At 42.3% G+C, this 20,693-nt stretch overlaps 2 protein-coding genes across 5 annotated transcripts in view; one reads left to right on the forward strand and one right to left on the reverse strand.

Annotated features, from left to right (window-relative positions):
- Nucleotides 1–5,209, forward strand: part of samd11 (sterile alpha motif domain containing 11) — a 55,566-nt gene extending 50,357 nt beyond the window's left edge. For 2 of the 4 annotated variants that reach the window (XM_039801922.1, XM_039801925.1), the window contains exons 11-13: nucleotides 1,379–1,512; nucleotides 3,147–3,257; nucleotides 3,490–5,209. In XM_039801922.1, coding sequence (XP_039657856.1) covers nucleotides 1,379–1,512; nucleotides 3,147–3,257; nucleotides 3,490–3,774 — 530 coding nt within the window. In that variant the 3' untranslated portion in view covers nucleotides 3,775–5,209. The remainder of the gene's footprint in view (nucleotides 1–1,378; nucleotides 1,513–3,146; nucleotides 3,258–3,489) is intronic. The other 2 variants (XM_039801923.1, XM_039801924.1) reach the window with 2 other exon arrangements.
- A 1,009-nt stretch (nucleotides 5,210–6,218) lies between these two features.
- The window catches only part of noc2l (NOC2-like nucleolar associated transcriptional repressor), a 29,356-nt gene continuing 14,881 nt past the window's right edge, over nucleotides 6,219–20,693 (reverse strand). The window contains exons 13-18 of the mRNA XM_039801926.1: nucleotides 19,870–19,971; nucleotides 19,449–19,592; nucleotides 11,029–11,142; nucleotides 10,650–10,779; nucleotides 8,780–8,908; nucleotides 6,219–6,558 (exon numbers count right to left, since the gene is read on the reverse strand). Of these exons, the coding sequence (XP_039657860.1) occupies nucleotides 6,434–6,558; nucleotides 8,780–8,908; nucleotides 10,650–10,779; nucleotides 11,029–11,142; nucleotides 19,449–19,592; nucleotides 19,870–19,971 (744 nt within the window). The 3' untranslated portion in view covers nucleotides 6,219–6,433. The remainder of the gene's footprint in view (nucleotides 6,559–8,779; nucleotides 8,909–10,649; nucleotides 10,780–11,028; nucleotides 11,143–19,448; nucleotides 19,593–19,869; nucleotides 19,972–20,693) is intronic.

A 20,693-nucleotide genomic window follows, 5' to 3' on the forward strand; every position in this document is an offset into this window, starting at 1 on the left:
GTTCCCCCAGCCTGCCTATGGTCCCCAATTGGCTTGAAATGGCGATAGGTGTAAACCGAGCCCCGAGTATCCTATTCTGCCTTTGAGAAAATGAAAGCTCAGATGAGCCGTTCTGGAATCTTGCTTGAGGTCATAACCAGCCAGGTTACCTCCCCTTTCTCTGCTTTGCCTGCCCAGAGAATTTGGCCAACCCATGGGAGAGAGACATTAGGCTCGTTCGAGATGAGCCAGATCTGCGCAGAATTGATCACCGGCGATCGGCGCCCAATGCATGCCAGTTAGATTTGTGTCCGACGTCATGCACACGTGGGCAACGATAATCTCACGAGACCAAGGCGGCCGCAGTTCTGAGACGCAGGCAGCGCAGTTGCTTTTCTCCAACTGCAAGAGCCAGGCGGATGCAGGCGGACCCAGTGCATGCTGGGAAACGCCGGCCTCTCAGCTGATCGAACAGCTGATTGGTTCAGAATCGACTCAACATGATGACGTTTTATATAAACTTTTTATTGATTTTCAATCGGAGGGATTTTAACTGTGATTTGTCTGATTTAAAAGCTTATTCTGTACAGAACACATGTTTTGAGGCTGATAGTTGTGTTTAAAAGTCAGAGAGACTAAATCTGTTCAGATTACGGATCATCTACAGTCTGTTGTTAATTCAAATCAGCAACAGATCGCATGTAGAGAATTTTGACAGCTACTCTGTCATAATAAAAACAACTGGAGACTGTGTAGGAGCTGATATATGGGTCTGATAACATTTTATTAAATCGGAATCGGACCACAGTGTTTCAGGCACTTCCTGTTCAGCCTGAAGGCTGCTGGAGTCAGCTGGAAAACTGTCCGACTTGAGAGCGGATTTTTGTCCCCGCCCCCCGCTGCTGCCGCCTGCTCTCGTCTACTTTACAGGCGAGGCGCAGTTCATCTCGAGAAAAGTGGCAGTAGGTCAAGGCCACACCCATACCCTCCACCTTGTCCCGCCCTCTCTCGTCCTCAATAGCTAGAGACACAGAAATGGCACATCCTAAGGAAAGCTCATTGTGGGACTGGCTCTAGTGGCTGTAATTCTGCACCAAGGCTGAATTTCGGGAAAGAGACTTCAGATATAGTATTAGGGGACCACTAAGGTCTATATAAAAGCATCCAAAGAGCACCATGTCATGGGACCTTTAAATCAAACTAATCATAACTAAACGTCACAGAACAAAGAAATTGTTTTAGCTGCATTCTGGAAAAAATTTGACAGCACACTTTTAAGCTTGCAGTTTTCACATTTTGCATCACTAAAAAAATGGCAGCAAGATCCTCAGTCTTAATAGCAACTTTGTACCCAGTGTTTATATTGACACATCATTTTCACCCACTGCTGCATTTTCAGGCTCTGTGGGAGGTCTCTTCATGGATGGGGAGGACTCAGCCACAGCAAACCCTGTGGAGGACATCAGCAAGTGGAGTGTGGAGGACGTGTGTGGCTTCATAAGCAGCCTGGCCGGATGTGCTGAATACACACAGGTGAGGACATAGAGAGAGGGAAGAGAGAGAGAGGAGGGGATGGAGGCCAGGGGCAGGCTGACTACTAACCATAGAAGAACATTGACCAAGATATAATATATACTGCAACACTACTGTAGTACTTTCAATGGCATCTCATATGATTAGGTGGAACCACTAAACCTACACACACTGGTTTCAAGTTTAGTGTGAATGTGTGGATGCACGAATGGTCATGTTCACAATTGCAGCCATAGCTGTGGGCTTTGTGTGAATGAGGGCAAGTTAGCAGTTTATGTACACCTATAGCCTGGGTGTGAATGAAGTATGGATTTGTGTGTATAGCCATATATTGTTCCAAAATGAAATATCCAGAATTTGAGAAAAGTGAACCAATCTTACCTTTATTTATATCAATCTTTAACTAAATATTAAAAAAAAAAAATCGTTTTCAAAGAATACTCACATGACAATATGTATGTTTAAAGAGTTATTAGCTGTGGTGGGAAGTGACTCCAATGTAACAAATGACAAAAATCCACAATCCTTTCTCCGTACAAAAATTATTTGTAAAGTTCAGCTGAAGCTAATACCTGGCTTCAGCTGTCTGAGTCAGCCTAATCGATTGGGCATCTAACTTTGAATCAAGGAACTGTGTGTGTGTGTGTGTGTGTGTGTGTGTGTGTGTGTTGTGTGTAGGTGTGTGTGTCTTTCAAACAATCCTGCATGTGCAAAAGTTCTCACAGCGAGCCTAAGGGTGCGAGCACGCTGACTGAGGAGCAGCAGCAAGCCTACGGGCGCATCATGTAGTGATCCATCAGTGTATGTGAATGGGTGGCAAATTTTAAGCGCTTTGTCCGGTAAGGTGAAAGAGGCTATATAAATGCAGTACATTTACCATCGGATGAGTTGTTCTCTAGAACGCTTCGAATGGCCACGCCACCCGACAACGCTGCAAGCAGCATGTTACGAGTAGCGTAAGTGAGAATGGCAGATGTGTTGAGTGAGTGACGTCAGCGCGTGTTTGAACAAGGCGAGAGAGCGGTGCCATATTGAGAGTAGCGTACAATTGCGGCTGTGGGGAAAGTGAGAGGAAATAGATAGCAAAGATGATGTAAAGTGAGTTAACTGAACAATACTGCCAGTAAAGTGAAGGGTGTTACCAAGTTTTTTTTTACATATTGGGAACCAAGCAATCGGCCTTTCCGAACAGGCATGCGCTCCAAACGGGCACTGTACTAGTCTCCTTTAAAATACAATCTGGGGACATTCCCTCTTATTAATTTCAGATGAACTTTAGAAATGCATCCCTCTCATCACTTACACTATAGTGATGCTAGTAATAGATTTCTTCATGGCCAGTATTGAGAGGAGGAAAGATTCCAGTGACCAATAACACTCTCAATGTACAATGGGCATGTGAATATTGTATTAGGAGACAGTTGAAAATCTGAACCTTTTTAAGAGTCATTTTCTCCACAACTGCATCCCCTATATTGTAAAAATGTTTTACCTCTCAAAATGGGTATGTAACATTTTGGAATAGAGTCACTTTTTTGTAGGTTGTGCGAACGAATGTGTAGGTTTGTGTGCCGAGTGTGTTTCTGTGTGCGTCTATGTCGGGGCTGTGGCTGAAGCAGCTGTGTCTCCGCCAGGTGTTTCGGGAGCAGGCCATTGATGGAGAGACATTACCGCTGCTCACTGAGGAGCACCTGCTCAACACCATGGGACTAAAGCTGGGGCCTGCGCTCAAGATCCGCTCACAGGTACACACACCACAGACCTGCGTGTGTGTTTGAGTGGACTTGTGTTTGAATGTGTTTCTGTCCATCGGCCCAAAACAAACTGCTAGCGTAGTATAGATTATTCCCTTAAAACTAGCCAGCCCCAGACTGCAGCCTCTCTTCTACTCTCTCTGTTTAAAATACAGTATTTGTTCATTATACAACAATCAACAGGCTGTACTGACAGTCAAATGGTCTCCTCTCGTCTCCTCAGGTGGCACGGCGTGTGGGCAGACTTTTCTACATGACTGGCTTTCCACTGGCGTTCCCGTTTCCACCTTCTGCCACACTGCGCCCCCCAGAACGTGATCGGGACCCCCTGACCACAGCATCGGACACCCCCCTTCCTCTCTCTCTGTCCCTGCCCCACAGACCCACCTCAACCAGCAGCAGCTCCTCTCCGTACAGCGGCCCCACCCCAGGGTGCTCCTCCCCCAAGCAGGAAAACGGTAACGGCTCCACGGTAGTGGGAAGATACGAGGCTAAAACTCCTTCGTAGGAGAGGACAAGCAGGTGTGAGGAGGGTAGACCTGCATAAAACTAACCTGACCTAGAGGTTGCTTATTTACCAGACTCTCCCCACCTTGGAACCTTTACGCTGAAATTTAGTGGAAAATATTGGACTGGAATAAAAGACAACTGAACCGTATCTGACAAACTAATCAGCTTCTGAGTTCCTCTGCAGTTGCTGCAGCTGAGCAGAATCCAAACCAACTGGGTTGGAAGGGAGACACATGAAGCGACAGGAACAGAGAATGAGAAAAAAAAAAAGAGGAAAGGAGACAGCTGGTCGCAGACAGCCTGCCAAAAAAAAAAAGGAGCGAAGTCCTGCCACAAATACGAAATTCTTGCAAGTCAGACAGTCAGACGCTAGCGGAAACTCTTCCTTCCTTCCTGGGCTGGAGGAAGCTCTGCTCACTTACTTTCTTTCTCTTGTCTCTCGGACTGCTCTCACCACAAGCCCTGCACAACCCAGGAATTAAAAAAAAGACGCCGCTCCCCTTTTTTCCTCTCCCTCGCCTGTTTCCCCGAGGCCAAACAGCAGTGTGGAGCAGCCTTTTTAAGAGGCTGGAGTTGAAGCATATGCTGAGCAGCACCAGATCTGTCCCTTTTATCACTGCAACTATGCATTCCACTGTCCCGATACCAAAGATGACCGGATGTGTGGAATTGAAATCATGTTTCATAACCTGCTTCTTTTTGCATTAATGGTCTCAGAGAAAGACTGGTCCAACAGGGAAATGCTAGGCTAGTGCCTCACATTATGGACTGTATTTGAGTGACACAGGTAGAGCTGTCATTTACAGACATACAAATGCTTAAAAATGTTGAAGTGGAAAAGCCTCAATGGCGGCTATGGTGTGGCTTACGTCATTGAATGCTTGTGTTGACTACTGTGGGAGGTAGGAAAAACATGCAAAATTTGTACAGAATCATGCTTAAGATGAAAATATCCTGAAGGTTAACATACGTGGTACTTTTTGTTAAATGTAGTTGCACGAATAAGATTTTCTTTACTGACAAAATGTGACTTTCTGAACTTTGGTGGTACTTTTGTTCATACTCTTATTCTGCCATTTTTTTTTATGTGTAATATTAAGACGCTCAAATCTTGAATGCTACTTCAGCATATAAATATGAGGAAAAAAATATTTATAGGACTTTTGATGTAGTAGATAAAGCAGATTGATATTAATTATAATTAGCCCTTAAGATGGATTCCAAAGATACTTTTACTTTGTTTTATCTTGGTTGCAGGGAAAAGAAATGAACAAAGCTCTTAATGCAAGTGTTTTAAATTTGTTATGGATTCTTTTTTTTCTTAAACTACGCAAGCAAGCAATTAAATGGTCTCTAGATTTCCCTTCAAAAGTTTTGTCTTCATCCTATTTTTCTATTCACCACACAGGTGAAATAAATCCTAAAGAAATGCCTCTGCTTTCTCGTTTCTCTCCTGTTTGTGTGCCTGCCTCATTCTTCTGTAAAAACGTGCAGGAGGGAGTATGCAGTCTCTTGATGTGTGTGTGTGTGTGTGTAAAAGGGAGGTGGCCCATGGGGGGGGCGGGGCACTGTTCAGGTCAACACCAGCTGTCAGAGTGTGAGGTTCAGCCACAGGCCAAGACCTCCCCTGCCTGTGGGGATAAACCTGACCCTCCTTATCCACCCACACACATACAGGACCAGAACCAGAAAAAAAAATAAAAAACACTCACCTACCTCCTTCAAAGAGTTTACACTGAAGCAGTATGCACTACACACTCTACTGGGACTTCCCCTCGCTTTAGGCAGGGCCTCTGCACCACACGGCTCTGTATTCACTGAAAACGACTACAGAAAAAAAGCGACGACAAAAATGTTTCTTAAATTTTCCATTGTGGCGTTTAAGTCCTTGTCAAACAACTCCTCTGCCATGTATTGTACCACCAGTGAATGCATGCAATAATTGTTCAGCCAACAAAGGCCAATACCACCTTTAGTGGTGAATGCTGGTGAAGGGTGCAGCGAAGTCGAGAAAGAAAAGGGGATAAGTTGGAGTAGGAAAACCGTGTCTGAGCATGCGAATACACAGAAAGAGAAGATAGTGGTCTGGGCAGGGGGTGGGTAAGGAGTTGGCACAGAAACAGACCAGCCTGTGTTGCTGCTCTACCACCTGGGCAGAGAGTCTTGGCACACCATCAGACACCACCCTGCCAGCCTGGCACAGCATTGCTGCCTCAGGGCTCAACACCCGCCTCTCTGTACCCCTCCTCTTGGCCGGCCCATCCTGGCTCGGCCTGGCTCATAGCTCTCTACAAATAGCGCGTCCTCACAAAGCCTGGGGCTGCCTACAGGTGTCCACATGAAGGACACAAATGACTCGTTTCAGATGCACTTGTGCATCAACATGCATGTACACGCTTCAATTAATTAGCATTAAAAAAAAAATGGAGAAAACAATCTGGGCTCTTTAAATTTTTTTTATTTTTTTTATTTTTTACAATTTCAATGCTTAATAAAATTACATCATAAACATGTTTGAACTGTACAGGTGAAGTAATACAACATTCAAAAGTAAAGAAAATAGCAAAAAGGCCAATATTATTCTAAACATAGATGGGTAATAAGGTGGAGAGCATAAAAGTCTCTCAGGTAAGCTCGAGTGTGTGCATCCATGAACCTCAGTCATCATCAGACAGCTCCAGGTCCTCCACCAGATCCTCATCTCCTTCTGCCAGCTTTATCAGGGCAGAGGAGGACAGCGGCTCAGGAGGCTTGGAGGCCTTTTCATCCCCATCTTCATCATCTAGAATACAGACAGGAAGAGCTTTTACTTCACATTCAGCCACATGGGAATGTATGATGCCTGGCAGTTACCAAGAGGTAAACATTTGTTTGAATAATAGCTGCACATAAATTAAGTTACTTGATATAAGGACCTTTTTAAGTGTTTATTAATGTACAGTATTTTTTTTTTTTAACAATTATAGCTTCTTATGAAGGCATATTTTATTATTATAATATCTGTTTTACTATATTGCCATTATTTGTTTATATATTAGCCTCTACTTAAGGGTGTCCACAGGACGAGTTGTAGCTGTTGACAAATACATTAACACATATTATAAACCATTTATTAAATGATTATATATCGCTTATAAATAAGGGGAGGTTAAAGTAAAATTGAATTACTTAATTTATTTCCTCAAATAAAAATTGTTGGGTTACCAAGTTAATTCTACATTACTTTTTACCTTGTGCTCCTGTTCATATAGCTACATTAGATGTTGTGCAAAAGAACAGTTCTTTGGTTTATTACACTTTAATTTAGACTTTTGGACTGATCTATGTAGATATATTTCATGTTTTGGTTTATAAACATGTTTTATTTGACATCCCTTACAGTTTTTTACAGGATAGCAGATAGTTTCACTAGTACACTAGTTTATTCATTTGAGGAATTAGGTAATTAAGAGGCCTTCCGCTGACCTTTGAAAGCGCAACCAATAAGATCGTAGCTGGACTGAGCTGGATGTAGCCAGAACATGCAAGCAGGGGAGGTAGAGAGTGATGGAAGAAAAACGCATTTTCTGTGTTTAGTTCCCCATCACAACATTAAAAGTATACCATGATCTCGCTTGGAAAGTGATGCATGGCGAAATGTCAGCAGTCAAATGGGGCTTCCATGTTTGTGAATAGGTATACAGTTTACAACGTAGCTAAATGCAATGCTCAAGTTAGCTTGTCTATGATGGCGCTTTGCCTCTGCAAGTGCTCTGCGCCCTACCTCACGGTGATCAAATTTCTTATCATCTGAAGGCAGCTTAAGAAAAGCAGCAAATCTTCAGATTGCAGAAGCTGAAATCAGGGAATATTTAGTAGTTTTTGCTGCTTCTTTTCCCCCCCATTTGCTTATTAAAATAGTTGCTTTTTTGTTAATCATCTAATCTTTGCAGATCTCCAAAAATATATGTAATATATTTACTGTAATAAATCCAAAAATGACCCCAATGAGTCATCAGATATTAAGGAAACATGCTAAGTTGAAATACTATCTTTTCTGACAATGCTAATGCCAGTATTTTGTCCTTTTAAAATTTCTGTTCCGCGATGGAATTTAGGTTTATGTTTTGGCCTGTGTGTTGTTATCAACTCCCCAGTTTGACAGCCAGACTGGGTTGCCAGATATACTGTACCTGTAAAAACGTAAACCCAGCGCGCTACAGCTGTAAAGTAAGTACTGCCATGAAAGCAGCAAACGAACGGGATCAACGGAGATAAAACGAAACGACATGTTTCTAACAGTTGCGTGACCAGAGACGTTACAAATCCCGAGTAAATATTGGAGATGTATTTGAAAGATGGAGACAGCTTAGAGCCCAAAAAGATGCTGAGTTGGCTAATTTCATCTTGAACAGGTAGCTAAGCATTAGGTTAATTTATCACAGCTACAAGGGACGGGCATTTTATGTCATTTCAACATTCGTGTAAATTATTTAGGCTGTAACGGTGAGTTATTTTAAGCCAAAAGAGGGGGACTGTAAATAGGGAAGAGATGACCGTGAGTTTGCGGTGTGTTTAGCGATTGTTGCCGTAATTCTAAGCCAATAAAGTGTGTTCAGTCGGGTGGAGAGGTTGTTGTGCTTTTAGGGGTTTCTACCATAATTCTAAGTGTGCCTGTCCGTTGGGTACAGAGCTCCGCATGAGCACGGGCTTCTATGACTGTCAATATAGCCAGCATCTAACGTTAGCTACTCTCGCTATGCGAGATAAGCGTCTAGCAACATTTTAGTGGATGCTCCTTCAGCACGCTTTGGAGGAGGGTCTGGCAAAAGCGAGACTATGGATGTTTTTAAGTATTACAAATTGCACCTTTAAGTTTTATCCCTAATACCTGATGGAGTAGGTAATACGGTATATTCTGAATACTAAATGAATAAATACATAGCACCTTTAAAATGTTTAAAACCTACAAATGTGTTAGTGCTACCAGTATGGTTCTTTTTGGACATGGATATTGTACCAACCTGAGTCTTCGCACTCCATCTCCTCATCATCACTCATGTCAGACAAATCTTTAAGATCATCATCATCATCATCATCATCATCCTCCTCCTCCTCCTTGTCATCATCTGACCCAAGGTGGCCCTTTTTCCCTGAGGGGAGACAGTGAAAAACATTACATTGAATTTGGTCTCCCGTTTCTTTCTTCAGACATTCCTGAGTTTGCACTGGTGCATCACTGACGTCTGAGGACATTGGAGACACCTATATGTGGGACAGGCATCAGAGGCAGCTGGAAGCATCTATTTCCTCCTGAGATGGAACTGAGAGTCGATTACAGACGCTGCTGCTGCTCCACAAACACCCATGACAGTTTACTACCGGCAATTTCAGACAGCTTACGCTCACGGCCTAAATATAGCAAATGGAGATAGCAGGCAGGTTCCACGGCTACGAGGATGATGGTAGAGTCGGTGTGTGTGCTAGTGTGCGTTTGTGTGCACCGGAGAGAAGTTGGGAGTTTGTCTGAATTTCTGGTGGGGTATACTCAGTGTGTAGTATGTGTGTGTGTGTTTGTGTTGTCTAGCCAAAGGGACAACTGGGGTCCACGGGCTTTGAAGTTGAGGTGTGATGAAAGGCTGGGGGTTAGGAAGAGAGCGAACCAAAACAGTTACTTCCTCTGTCTGCTACACTGCGAACACACACATAGATAAACAATGTCAATTAAAACTTCAGGTACTTCCCTTTCTATCTAAATTTAAGATGACAAAACATACTGTCACTCTCTCCCACTCTACATTGCTGACATGGTGCTAGCAGACTTTAGTAGTACCTTAGAGGTTGGCCAAAATCATCAGCCCCCTCCTCTCAAACTCCCTATATTTCCAGGAGTATGTGACACCACAAAGTATTTGGTTAGCTGCCCAAAAGCTTTTGGCTCTTCAAGATTGGACAACAAGGTGGTGGGTGTGCGTTTCTGTGCTATCATCAAGATGTGTGTGTGTCTTTGTGTGTGCACGTGTTGCAAGGACATGCAGGAGCAGCTGGTTGAAACCCACAGAGCCAGAAAGAGAGAGTGAGGGGGGGGGCTAGAATGAAATAGGGAACGAGGGAGAGAGGAGTGGGAGCGGCCACCTCTGGCTGTTCCACTGGGCTGGTTTGAATTAGAAACCCCCGCTGGGATCCAAGCCTGTACTTCCTGTCGGGGGGTTTCAGCTCGTGTGAGTGCGTGGGGGGCGGGAGGGATGTAGGAAGATGAACGAAAGACGGAGGGCTGGACAGAGAGTGAGAGGCGGAGGCCCGCTGCTTGCCGGAAGCTGCCCATCCGTTTGTGGGGACTCTCCCTACAATGAAGTCCAGATGCATGAAAAAAATAAAATAAAATCCCCCGGCCGCCTCCTCCTTTCCTCTGTGACCTTGCGGAGGGCTTTATTCAGCTTGGAGCGTGTCCGAGTGTAAAGCTGTAAAAGCGAGGTTTCAGCTGCCTGTGACCCGCGGACGACCCCGAGAGGACGAGACACACTGGGTCTAAAGAAAGATCAGGCTAACGGATTCTCTCTGCGGAGAAAGAGCCAAACTATCTGATAAGATGAGATTTTCTCTTGAGTTTGATTTGAAATTTCATTTTCAGTTCCCCAGAAACTGCCTCTGTGGAGTTTTTAATAACACAGAGCCTTGTGATAACTGCTTTGCAGGTGATCTGCTTCATGTAGTCAATTCTTTAAGATAGTGGCTGTTGCAGAAACAGAAATGAGACTGAACTGTCATCACCTCTTTAACGTTGCTTTTGCACCGCGAACACAAGGCTGTAACAAAACACAGCCCCCTAGAGTACTGTTCCACAAGTAAAACTCCTTAGCATGCCGATTTGAGTGTATGCGAGTCTCAGCTTGCCTTTGATTTTGAGTTCTCCGTCGTCTGATTCGCTGTCGGACTCAAACAAATCCTTGAACTCCTTCTTGTCCTCCACCTTCTTCTCCTGAATCTTCCTACGTTTGATCTCTGGGAGCTCCAGATCCTCCATCTTTACAGAACACAAAAACAGCAAATATTGTGTAAATACACAAACCTGCTTTCATTGCATTAATGACGTACACAAAATAATTGATCTACCAGTAAAATGTTCTACAACATAGCATGACTGTTTCAAGATTTATGTAACAGAGCAACTCTTGTGGGTTACAGTGACATTCATAAAGAAATAGCCAGAAGTGATTCATGATTACTGAGTGGGATGAGGCAAATGTTGGTGGTTTCTTGGTTGAATAGTTACCCTGTCTTTGCCAGAGATTTCCAGCTGGATCTCCTTTTCCCTCAGCTTTTTCCACTGGCTGTAGTACCTGCTGAGGGGAGTCCCCTCCTCCTTCATCTGCTTCTCCCAAGCCGCCTGACAGAGAATATGGTAATTAAAATGTAGTTGAAGAACATATATACAGGTGTGGGTGGGTTTATTTAACTGTGCCTGAGCTTCTTGATAAACATGGATAGTCATGCTGGTAGTTATATTTGCAGTCCGTTAAGAGGAGCCTTTCTGCAGTTTCATTCAGGTTCTAAAATGATTGACCAGGAGAAAGAGATGGACAGACGAGACAGTGATAAGAGTCAGAAGATGTGGAAAAGATGGATTGAAGGTGCCTGAAAGGGGGAGACCAGTAAATCTTCTCCAACCCCTAAAAGGTCTTTGTGGATGATATTGATTAGGCCCAATCACATTATCTGACCAACAAATCCAATAGAGCGAATAGACCGCGGCCTCCTGCACCCGTTAGCTAAACACATTTACCACAATTTGCCATGTGGCTATTAAGATGGCTGACATGCGCACACAGAAAATAAAAAAAAGGGTAAGAAAATAAAACTAGAAAACCTACTTCTGAATTCAGCCTTGACTTAGACAAATAAAACATTTCCACATAAAGAAGAAAGACAAGAGACATCAGAGTGCGACCTGAATGGAGGCTGGGCATCATTAATTAGGCTAGCTCTCAGTTTGGGTGGCATGTCAGCGGGGGGGCTGGTGGCCAGAGGGGGGCCGTGGCCTTTTCCACAGAAGCAGCAAGGCTGTCCCCTCTCCTTTGCCTGCGGTGACACCTACCACTGCTACAATGCCAGGGAGTGGGTGCCATGGCGACAGCCTCTGCTGAGCAAAGAGCCGTGGCGACAGGAGCTGGCGCTGCTGCGGTGCCGTGCTGTCTGTTGTACTAACACACACACACCTCCATGTGTGTACACACACACACACACACACACACACACACACACACACACACACACACACAATTTCTCATCAACTAAATTAAACAAAGACCATCCTCTTTAATTTCATCCTTAAACGCTTTTAAATATTAATCAGGAGTATATGTCAAGACTCTTAGCAGCAGCAAAGCCACATAAAAGCATGTTTGTGTGGACAGGTAGCATAAAGAGAGAGCAAGTCAACACAGAAAACACACTAATGGCTGCTCATTAAGGCAGAGGCGCCTCTGAGCTTTCAATAACCACAGGGTCATTCTTAACCAGGCTTAGAGTTTACACAGGGAAGTGGCCTCCATTATCAGTCACTGACTTTAGGGTTCGACAGTCACGTTCGATGGCCTGCAGCCTCTGGTTCAACTAGACAAGAGCCCAAAAGAGAAGTTTTTTGTGAAAAAGTTATCTTTGCCATGCAGCTAGCATACCACACACTGCTCACTTTTTGATGCTTCTTAAAAACATTCACGTAAGTAAGAAACCACCTACGAGTTAGTTTTGAGTGAAGTGAAGCAGAGAACTGAAGTAGTGTGAAGCTGACATGACTAATCTAAAATGAGAAAATAAACAAATTGATATCATGTATTGTTGTGGAAACAATGGTTATATTTAGACAAACATTGAGTCAAACTTGCACTGATTATTAAAGAATTCAAGTGGATTGAGCGATCAATCATTCCCCTTAAAGCACCTGACAACATGTCAGCAAAAGCTGGCAAACAAACTCCTCATTAAGATTAATGTATTAGCAAGAGGGATATAATAGATGGACTTCCCGGCCTAATTAACTTCCAATCTTAGTTTTGTTGATTGTCTTATAATTCTGTTACTGTGAAAACATTTGTTGCATTTATTAACATAACTTAGGTCTCAGCTGTATATAAAATAAGTGAATCAATACTTTAGAGTAGAGACTGATTTACTCAAGGACTAAAATTCCAAAAGTAAATGGTTCAAAGCAGAGTATTTAATTAGAAAGTAATAACCATTTGTTTTTTTTCCTAAAACTAAACTGCAATAGGAAAAGAAAAGAAAGTGACATTACTAAATGAGTGGTGCTCACCTGATGAACAGCATGTGTAAATGCTGCAATATTTCAACATAGGCTAGGCATTTTTCTTTTTTTATCCGTGCTTAGTTTGAACAGCACGCAGCTGATATAAATTGATAGATCACTTTTGAGGCGACGCATGCTGAAACATACCAGGAAGTTTGAAGCCCTTCAAATGCAAGAAGTAGAATGCATGTGACACAAGGGCTACTAAGGTGAACTAATAAAAACAGCTTTCAGCAAATATCAACTTACGTGTCCCAGTATGATAAAACTGTTCCTCTCAATAAGTAGAAAAAGCAATAAAAACAAACACACCGTCATACATGACAATGCAAATCATACATCATATATTGTTGCATGTCCCAATATTGCTCACCAGGGCTATAATTTATTTACTGCGCTTGATATTATTAAATCTTGAGCTAACAATACACAATTGACTTACATTATCACAAAACCGATAAATACATACAGGTTTTATACTGCGTTCCATTTGTACTGGGAAGTTGGAACTCAGGAATCCGAAGTTCAGAACTCTGGCAACCACCGAGTACCCCGAGCTAAAAATCCAACATGGCTGCCCCATGCATCAACAGTTGTTAAAGATATAGTAATATACCTTTATAAGGACTTCTGTGTCATTTGTGTCTCACTAAATCAGCCGTATACACAGTCCATTTATGGACATGCTGTTTGTATGCACAAAAAAACAGCGTAATGAGTTATCAACTGGTATTGCTAAGAATGGCTAACCTGGCTAGAGCTAATGAAAACAATGAAAATCTGACTTGTAAATGGAACGCATTCAACTTAGGTGTGACGTCATTCCCAGCTTTGGCTTCCGAGTTCCGAGGTAAATTGAACGCACTATCACACATCAACACTGGAAGTGTGTGTGTGTGTAGAGGGGGGGGGGGGGGGTTACTTGGCAATAACCTTAAACTTGTAAACAAAGCAGTTCCTGTCTGCAATGAGCCGAGAGACCATTTGGGTCAGTCACCTATGCGTTTTCCGACTGCATTTGATGGTAAGTCAAGTATACGCATTGACCCGCCTAACACAGAGGTAAACAAACCTCTGATTTCGTTAAGACTCTCATAGGAATGCTAATACGTTTTTTAGCAACAAAGCTAACGACAGTAAACATTAATGGTAGGTCGATAATGGATAAAGTATGGACAACAAGACTATCAATATTGGATCAAAGGCTACGTTCACACCGCAAGTCTTAATGCCTGATTCAGATTTTTTGCTCAGATCCGATTTTTTGTTTGGCTGTTCACATGACCTTTTAAAATGTGTCCTATATCAGATTCCAGTGTGAACTATTTGCGGTTTTGAAATGACCTGCATGCGCAAAAGAACACTTGCTGACATCACCTTTTTACGTGAGCCGATCCCCGCCCTGGCGATGCGCCACGCGGTTGGGGAACACTGAGGACAGTCCGCCCCGGTTAACAGCCGCACTAAAAGCAGGGGGGCCCCCCGCCCCCGCGGGGAGAGTGGCCGCAGCAAGGGTTTTTGAGGTAAAAGTCACATCAAATCCGCCTTGGCTGTTCACACTGCGGTCGCATTGAAAAAAAAAAAAAAGGAAGTGTGGAAGTGGCCTGAATCTGATCTGAAAAAAAAAAAATCAGATCTGGGCTAGATTTGAGTGTTCACACTACTTCTGAAGAAGCCTGACCTGGTCACTTGACCCCCCAAAAAATCGGATTTTGGCCACTTTGGCCTGCAGTCTGAACGTAGCCTAAGAGTATGAATTTATTGTACACCTTGACAAAAAAAAGCAGAAGCTCCAGACTGATAGAAACACTTTTGTAAGGGCTACGATCTCACCGGGGACAGTACAGCATCGGAACGGCACAGCTGTTAGCTTTCAGAGGAAGAAGACTTTGTACTTTGCAGCCTTAGTAAATGTGTAGGACTTTGATATTAAGGCTTTAAGGCTTTATTAAGGCTTTAATATCAATCAGTACTTTAGTTCGATATACGCATTTTGTTATCGTATATGACAAGCTTGGTCTAAGAGGGGTTAAAGGCATGCACGCAACGTTATATAATAAGGTGACCAGATTTCTAAAATGAAAACTGGGAACAATGAGTTTAGCACCAAATATGTCATTAAAATAGGCCTATCCGATGTTCTTGACTATTAAGAAAAAAGGGGGACAATTTCAGTTTAACGTAATTTGACCATTGCAACTGTTGTGCTGTAATAAACTGATGTGCAGATATAATGATAAAATTGGGTACTAGCCGAGTGCCTGGGTAGCTCACCTGGTAGAGCAGGCGCCCATATATAGTGGTTAACTCCTCGAGGCAGCGGCCACAGGTTCGACTCCGCCCTGCGGCCCTTTGCTGCATGACATTCGCCCTCTCTCTCCCCTTTCATGTCTTCAGCTGTCCTATATAAATAAAGGCCTAAAATGCCCCAAAAATAATGTTTAAAAAAATAAATTAAAAAAAATATTTATAAGAAAGGGACTAATGTAAAATCATATGTAGCCAAATATTGGATACAGTACTACACAAAATGGACAGACAAAAATCATGTTTATAAAAGCTGCTCTAAAGTAGGCCTACAATTTAACCAAACCCTGCAGAGCAGCACATAGCAGAATTCCTACAATTAAGCGGGACTGTAAAGTGTTCTCACGTATGTGTGTGTGGATCGTAGCTGTATAAAAAAAGGAGATCAAGAAAAGACAGCGAGCGGCAAACAAACACAAAGCGATTGAGACTTCACTCTGTTGCGCAGTTTTTCCTGACAACGCTTTACTCAAAATAGCAATGTTTTTAACGCACATTTAAAAACAGGGACAGGCCACCAAAAACAGGAACGTCTGATCACCATGGACCTATTACAGGCTAGTCACATTAGCAGGGTAGCAACCGCTGGTCAAAATACGTTCCCGGGCGGCTGGTTTTAAAAGTTGGGTAAAAAAAATTCATGTCATTGGCAAAACCAAAAAGCAGGAAAATATCTGCATCCACCCACGCAGGGCACATAATACCACCACACCCTGATCATATACCACCCTCATGTATTGCTTTTTGTGTGTTGGGGCCTTTAAACTGGTGGAACTTGCAAGGATCAATCATCCAACTTCTCTAGTACCACACATAGGACTCAATATTAAGCTTCATTCAAATTTGAAGGTTTCTGACTTAAAACTATGCAATTTCACATAATTTTGGACAATTATTATTATTACTATACACCCAAAAAGCTTAAAAACTTGTAGGTCAAGATTTCATTATTTACACATCACAGCCTGTGTCTTAAAAAAGAAATTCTGTAAATCAAAAGAGCACATTCAGAAAACCTTTAAATAATGTATCATTACTTATGCTATTCTAGAGATGCAACGAGACGATATTTCTCGTCGAGGTTAAAAGTTGTCTCGCGATATCAGTACACAAGTGCAGAATTACGTTGGTACTAGGGATGCAACGATTACAGATTTTGTTGGTACGATTATAGTCTGAAAAATAATCACGGTTTCATGATTATTATGCATTAATTTCACTGCTAATGTATGAAATTACATGAACACTAGATTTTAATGTGTGATTTATTACTGCCTTTTGAAACAGAAACAACACAGTAACAGTTTTGAAATGTGTTGAAAATGATTATATGATCATTCATCAACCTTTTTATTTAAATTCATCTGAAAAGATTAGAGACTGGAGATGAATCAGTCACACCAAAAACAAAGGCCAAGTTGGGAACAACAGTGCTGTCCTTTTGGCCCTCAAAAAGCTAAAAACTGCCCTGCTAGCTGGTGTTTTTAAAAGTTGGAGGAGCTGCTAGACAATATGCACCTGTCACAAGGAATAAATGCGATGGAGAGATCTCTTTGCAGCCTTATGTCCCACAGTAAGCAGCGTTAAATGGTAACGTCAGTGAGATGTTTGAGCTGTTGCAGAGTTTTGCATCTTAACGTAACAGTATCATCAGTGCACTCACTGTAAATGCAAACGTTGACTGGTGCTGACTCGTTAGCGGTTAACTGTAACGTTACAGTTAACATTAAACAGGCCAACGTTAGCTAACTGGTGACGTTAACAAGCTTAACAACACTAATAAACAAAGTTGCTAGCAAGCTTACCAACTTGGGTTGAATTCCCCGTTGCAGCTGTCCTAAGGTCAGGGGCTGGCTCGGCTCTGTGTTTTGCTGGTGTTTGCTTACTTTATGCAACGTTTAATAATTGCAGCAGTATCCCACCACGGGGAGCTGTTGTACATCACTCTGACAGTCAATACTTGACCGGACCGGCGTCTGATGTATGAGCGCTCATAAGAACTGCACACACTGCAACAAATAACGTGCAGTCAGTTAACACTTGGTGTAGCGGAGCCTTTACGATTAATTAACCGTAACGTTTTAAAGTGCGGTTAATAGTGAAATCGGTTAAATGCTGCATCCCTTGTCAGTACTACTGAGGACTAATTCACTGTAAATCAATCGGTGCCAGATTTCGGTACCTGAGAGCACGTAAGTGCAAGCTTCTCTGTCCTCTCTGCAGGTTTTACAGAGAGCGGGGCTCAGCTCAGACGGAGCAAAGGTTACATTGCCTCTGCAGTTTGTTCAAGTCACAGTGAGACACGGCAATGCCAGTAAAGCGGACACAGTGTGGTTGCAGTATTTAAAACTTCATGCAGACAGCATTTGCTGCAATATAATATAATGGCAAGATCGCCGTGCAGTTAATGTTACACTTCCGAGACAGACCGGCACTGACTGACAGGCACAAGACAAAAGCTTTCATATGCCCTGGTGACAGACTGAGGTTGTAAGGCAAGGCAACTTTATTTCTATAGCACCTTACAGGAACAAGGCAATTTAAAGTGCTCTACATAAAACATTAAAGAGAAATTAAAAAACGGTCATGAAAATAAAACAGGCTATAATAGAATAAGATACAAATACAAGAATAAAAGTTAGAGTGCAGTGTAAGAAATTAATACTTTTTTGATTAATAGGTTGTAGACACGGGTTTGGGTGGAGAGAGGGACGCCGCAGTTATTAGGTCTGAAGAGGTTAGTTATACAGGAGAGAAGCCATTTGAGTTTGTGTCAAAATCCTTCACAGTGCTCATTTTTAATTTTGGGACTTTCGATTGAATAAAAGACTATTTTTCCAGTTATACATCATCATTTAAAGTTTCTTTAAAATAGTGTTAAAATCTCATCTCGTTCTCATGAACCCAATGTCGTGTCGTCTTGTGAGCTGAGTGTTTCGTCACACCCCTAATTATTTCACAAATAAGTTATGACGAAAAGTTTGCTAAATCTTTTTTTAAATGAACTCGCTAATGCTAATAATAATAATAATAATAATAATAATAATAGCCTTGCATGTTAAGGATTCCCAGTATATAGAAAATTTACATTTATAACATAGGCATAATAGCCTACTTAAGAGACTGTCTTCTTGTACTTATTCGCTAACTGCCATGCTATTTGGCACTCAATTAGTGTGATGAACATCGTTTTATCGTTGAGCATTACGACCAGTTCCTTCTCATGGTATGACTAGATGGTAGATGATTGGCTTTCATCAGTAGGGTTGCAAAATACATATAAATACATAACCCATTGCTATTATTAACCTATGTGGGTTAATTGTATAGCCCACTAACCATAGTAAATCAAAATTGTAATGTTTCCAAAATTCCCCAGCTAAACTTTCCATGGAAAGCAATTTTAAAAAATATCCAATTTATTCCCATTAATTCCTGTTTATTCTCGTTAATTCCCATGAAAGTTTCCAAATTGGAATGTTTCAAAAATTCCCCAGCTAAACTTTCCATAGAAAGTTTCTGGAAATTTCTGCCCCTTTGCAACCCTAGTCATCAACAATATTATGTACTGCTTTTGAATCAAATTACAGCACCCTCTTTCTCCCCTTTTTTTTTTTTTTTATAAAAGACAACACCAGAAAAGAGAAGGCATGGAGTTTAACTGTAGGAGTGCCTGGAGTGGAAGGTGGATACTAGCTTAATAAACACATGGTTGTTCTGTAAAGTACAACGTAGAGACGATATGATCTGCGAGTTGGGTAGGCATGACGCTCTGCTTCTGAGACGCTCCCCGTGTGGTATGGCGAGTGGCGGAGGACGGAACAAAACCGGATCGCAGCAGACTCACAGACGTGCCCAGTGGAAAAACGGGGTTATAATTGTGTTCCATGGAAGAGCACCTGCCTGCATTTACAACTCTTTTTTTTAAAGCTCAAAAGCCATATAAGCCAAAAAAAAAAACATTTTAATGGATGGAAGAGGTAAAATGAGGACTCTGGAAACAGAGCTTGTAAAATCAGGACAAGACAGTGTTCCCCTGCCCGCCCTCCCTCTTTGCATGCGTGCACGCACACACTCACCACAGCGGTGGCATCGGCCACTCCGAAGGCAGCCTTCTGTCTCCGTCCTGTGATGTGGCTGCTGTTCTCCTGTACCTTTTCCAGCAGCTGGCGCACCGGCTTGCAGTAATTGGCCACTTTGCATTCCTTCAGGAACGCTTTCAGCTGCAGGGCCATGGAGGGGGGAGTGTGAGAAAGGAGGAACCCGTGTTAAAAAAAAAATCATCCAGTCCACCCATACGGCACAGCAGAGTAGGGTTTGTGGTTGTTTACCCAGAGGGGAGCCGATTCAGTCTGACAGATTCTGAATCATCTATTCAGAGAGGTTTTAAACTCTGGGACTGATGTTCATTGTCACAGCATCCTTATTACAGTAGTTTAGACTGAATCAATGTCTGTCTGTAACATCTGTCTGTCTGTAACATCTGTAAGTTTGTGTTACCTGAATGACGGTGGGCAGGGAAAGCTCCGGGAAGCCGATGGAGCTGGCCTGAGTGTGAAAGTATTCCAGTATCAGGTCATACAGCTGGTCAATCAACCCGTCCTAAAATGCGACAGAACAGCAAGATTGACAAGTAATTAGGTAAATAAAATGTATTTTATAGAGCGCTTTTCAGATAAAAAAAAATCACAAAGTGCTTTAGCTAAAAACATAGAAGATACATATTAAAAACACAATACACTATCTGATTTTAAAAGAGTCCACAGAAACAGTAGACGGTAAGGGTGGAGGGAGAGCATTCCAAAGTCTGGGTGCTACAGACTCAAAAAATCTGGGTGTGTGGAACAGACCGTAAATTTAACATATCAGACCTAAGAGAGCGAGCGGACAAGTATGGGTGAAGTAGTTCAGCCACATACGCAGGTGCCTGATCGTGCAATGCTCTGTATGCAGGCTTTTTCCTGCATAGAGGATTTATTTTGCCACCCCCTAAAGAGGTTTTAGCCAGCGACATTGGAAAATCAGCGCCAAAACATGTTTGACTTCCAGCAGTAAACTCCCCTCTTATCCATAGCCGTTATATTTTACACATGCAACTGGCACTAATAAGTCAACTAAGCTGCATTGTTTTGACTGGACCTGAACCTGACCTTTGTAATGATCCATAATTAAAATGAACAGACACATTTACTTTCATTATCTTTTAGTTTAGACACAACTTGCATTAGGGGTGTAAACGCAGAAAAAAAAATGTCATCGGTAAATTTCCAATTATTGAATTTTCTGCATCGTGACATTCTTCCAGGGAAAATCATGATGCATCT

This window comes from Perca fluviatilis, chromosome 5 (genome assembly GCF_010015445.1).
Source record: "Perca fluviatilis chromosome 5, GENO_Pfluv_1.0, whole genome shotgun sequence".
Classification (NCBI taxonomy): domain Eukaryota; kingdom Metazoa; phylum Chordata; class Actinopteri; order Perciformes; family Percidae; genus Perca; species Perca fluviatilis.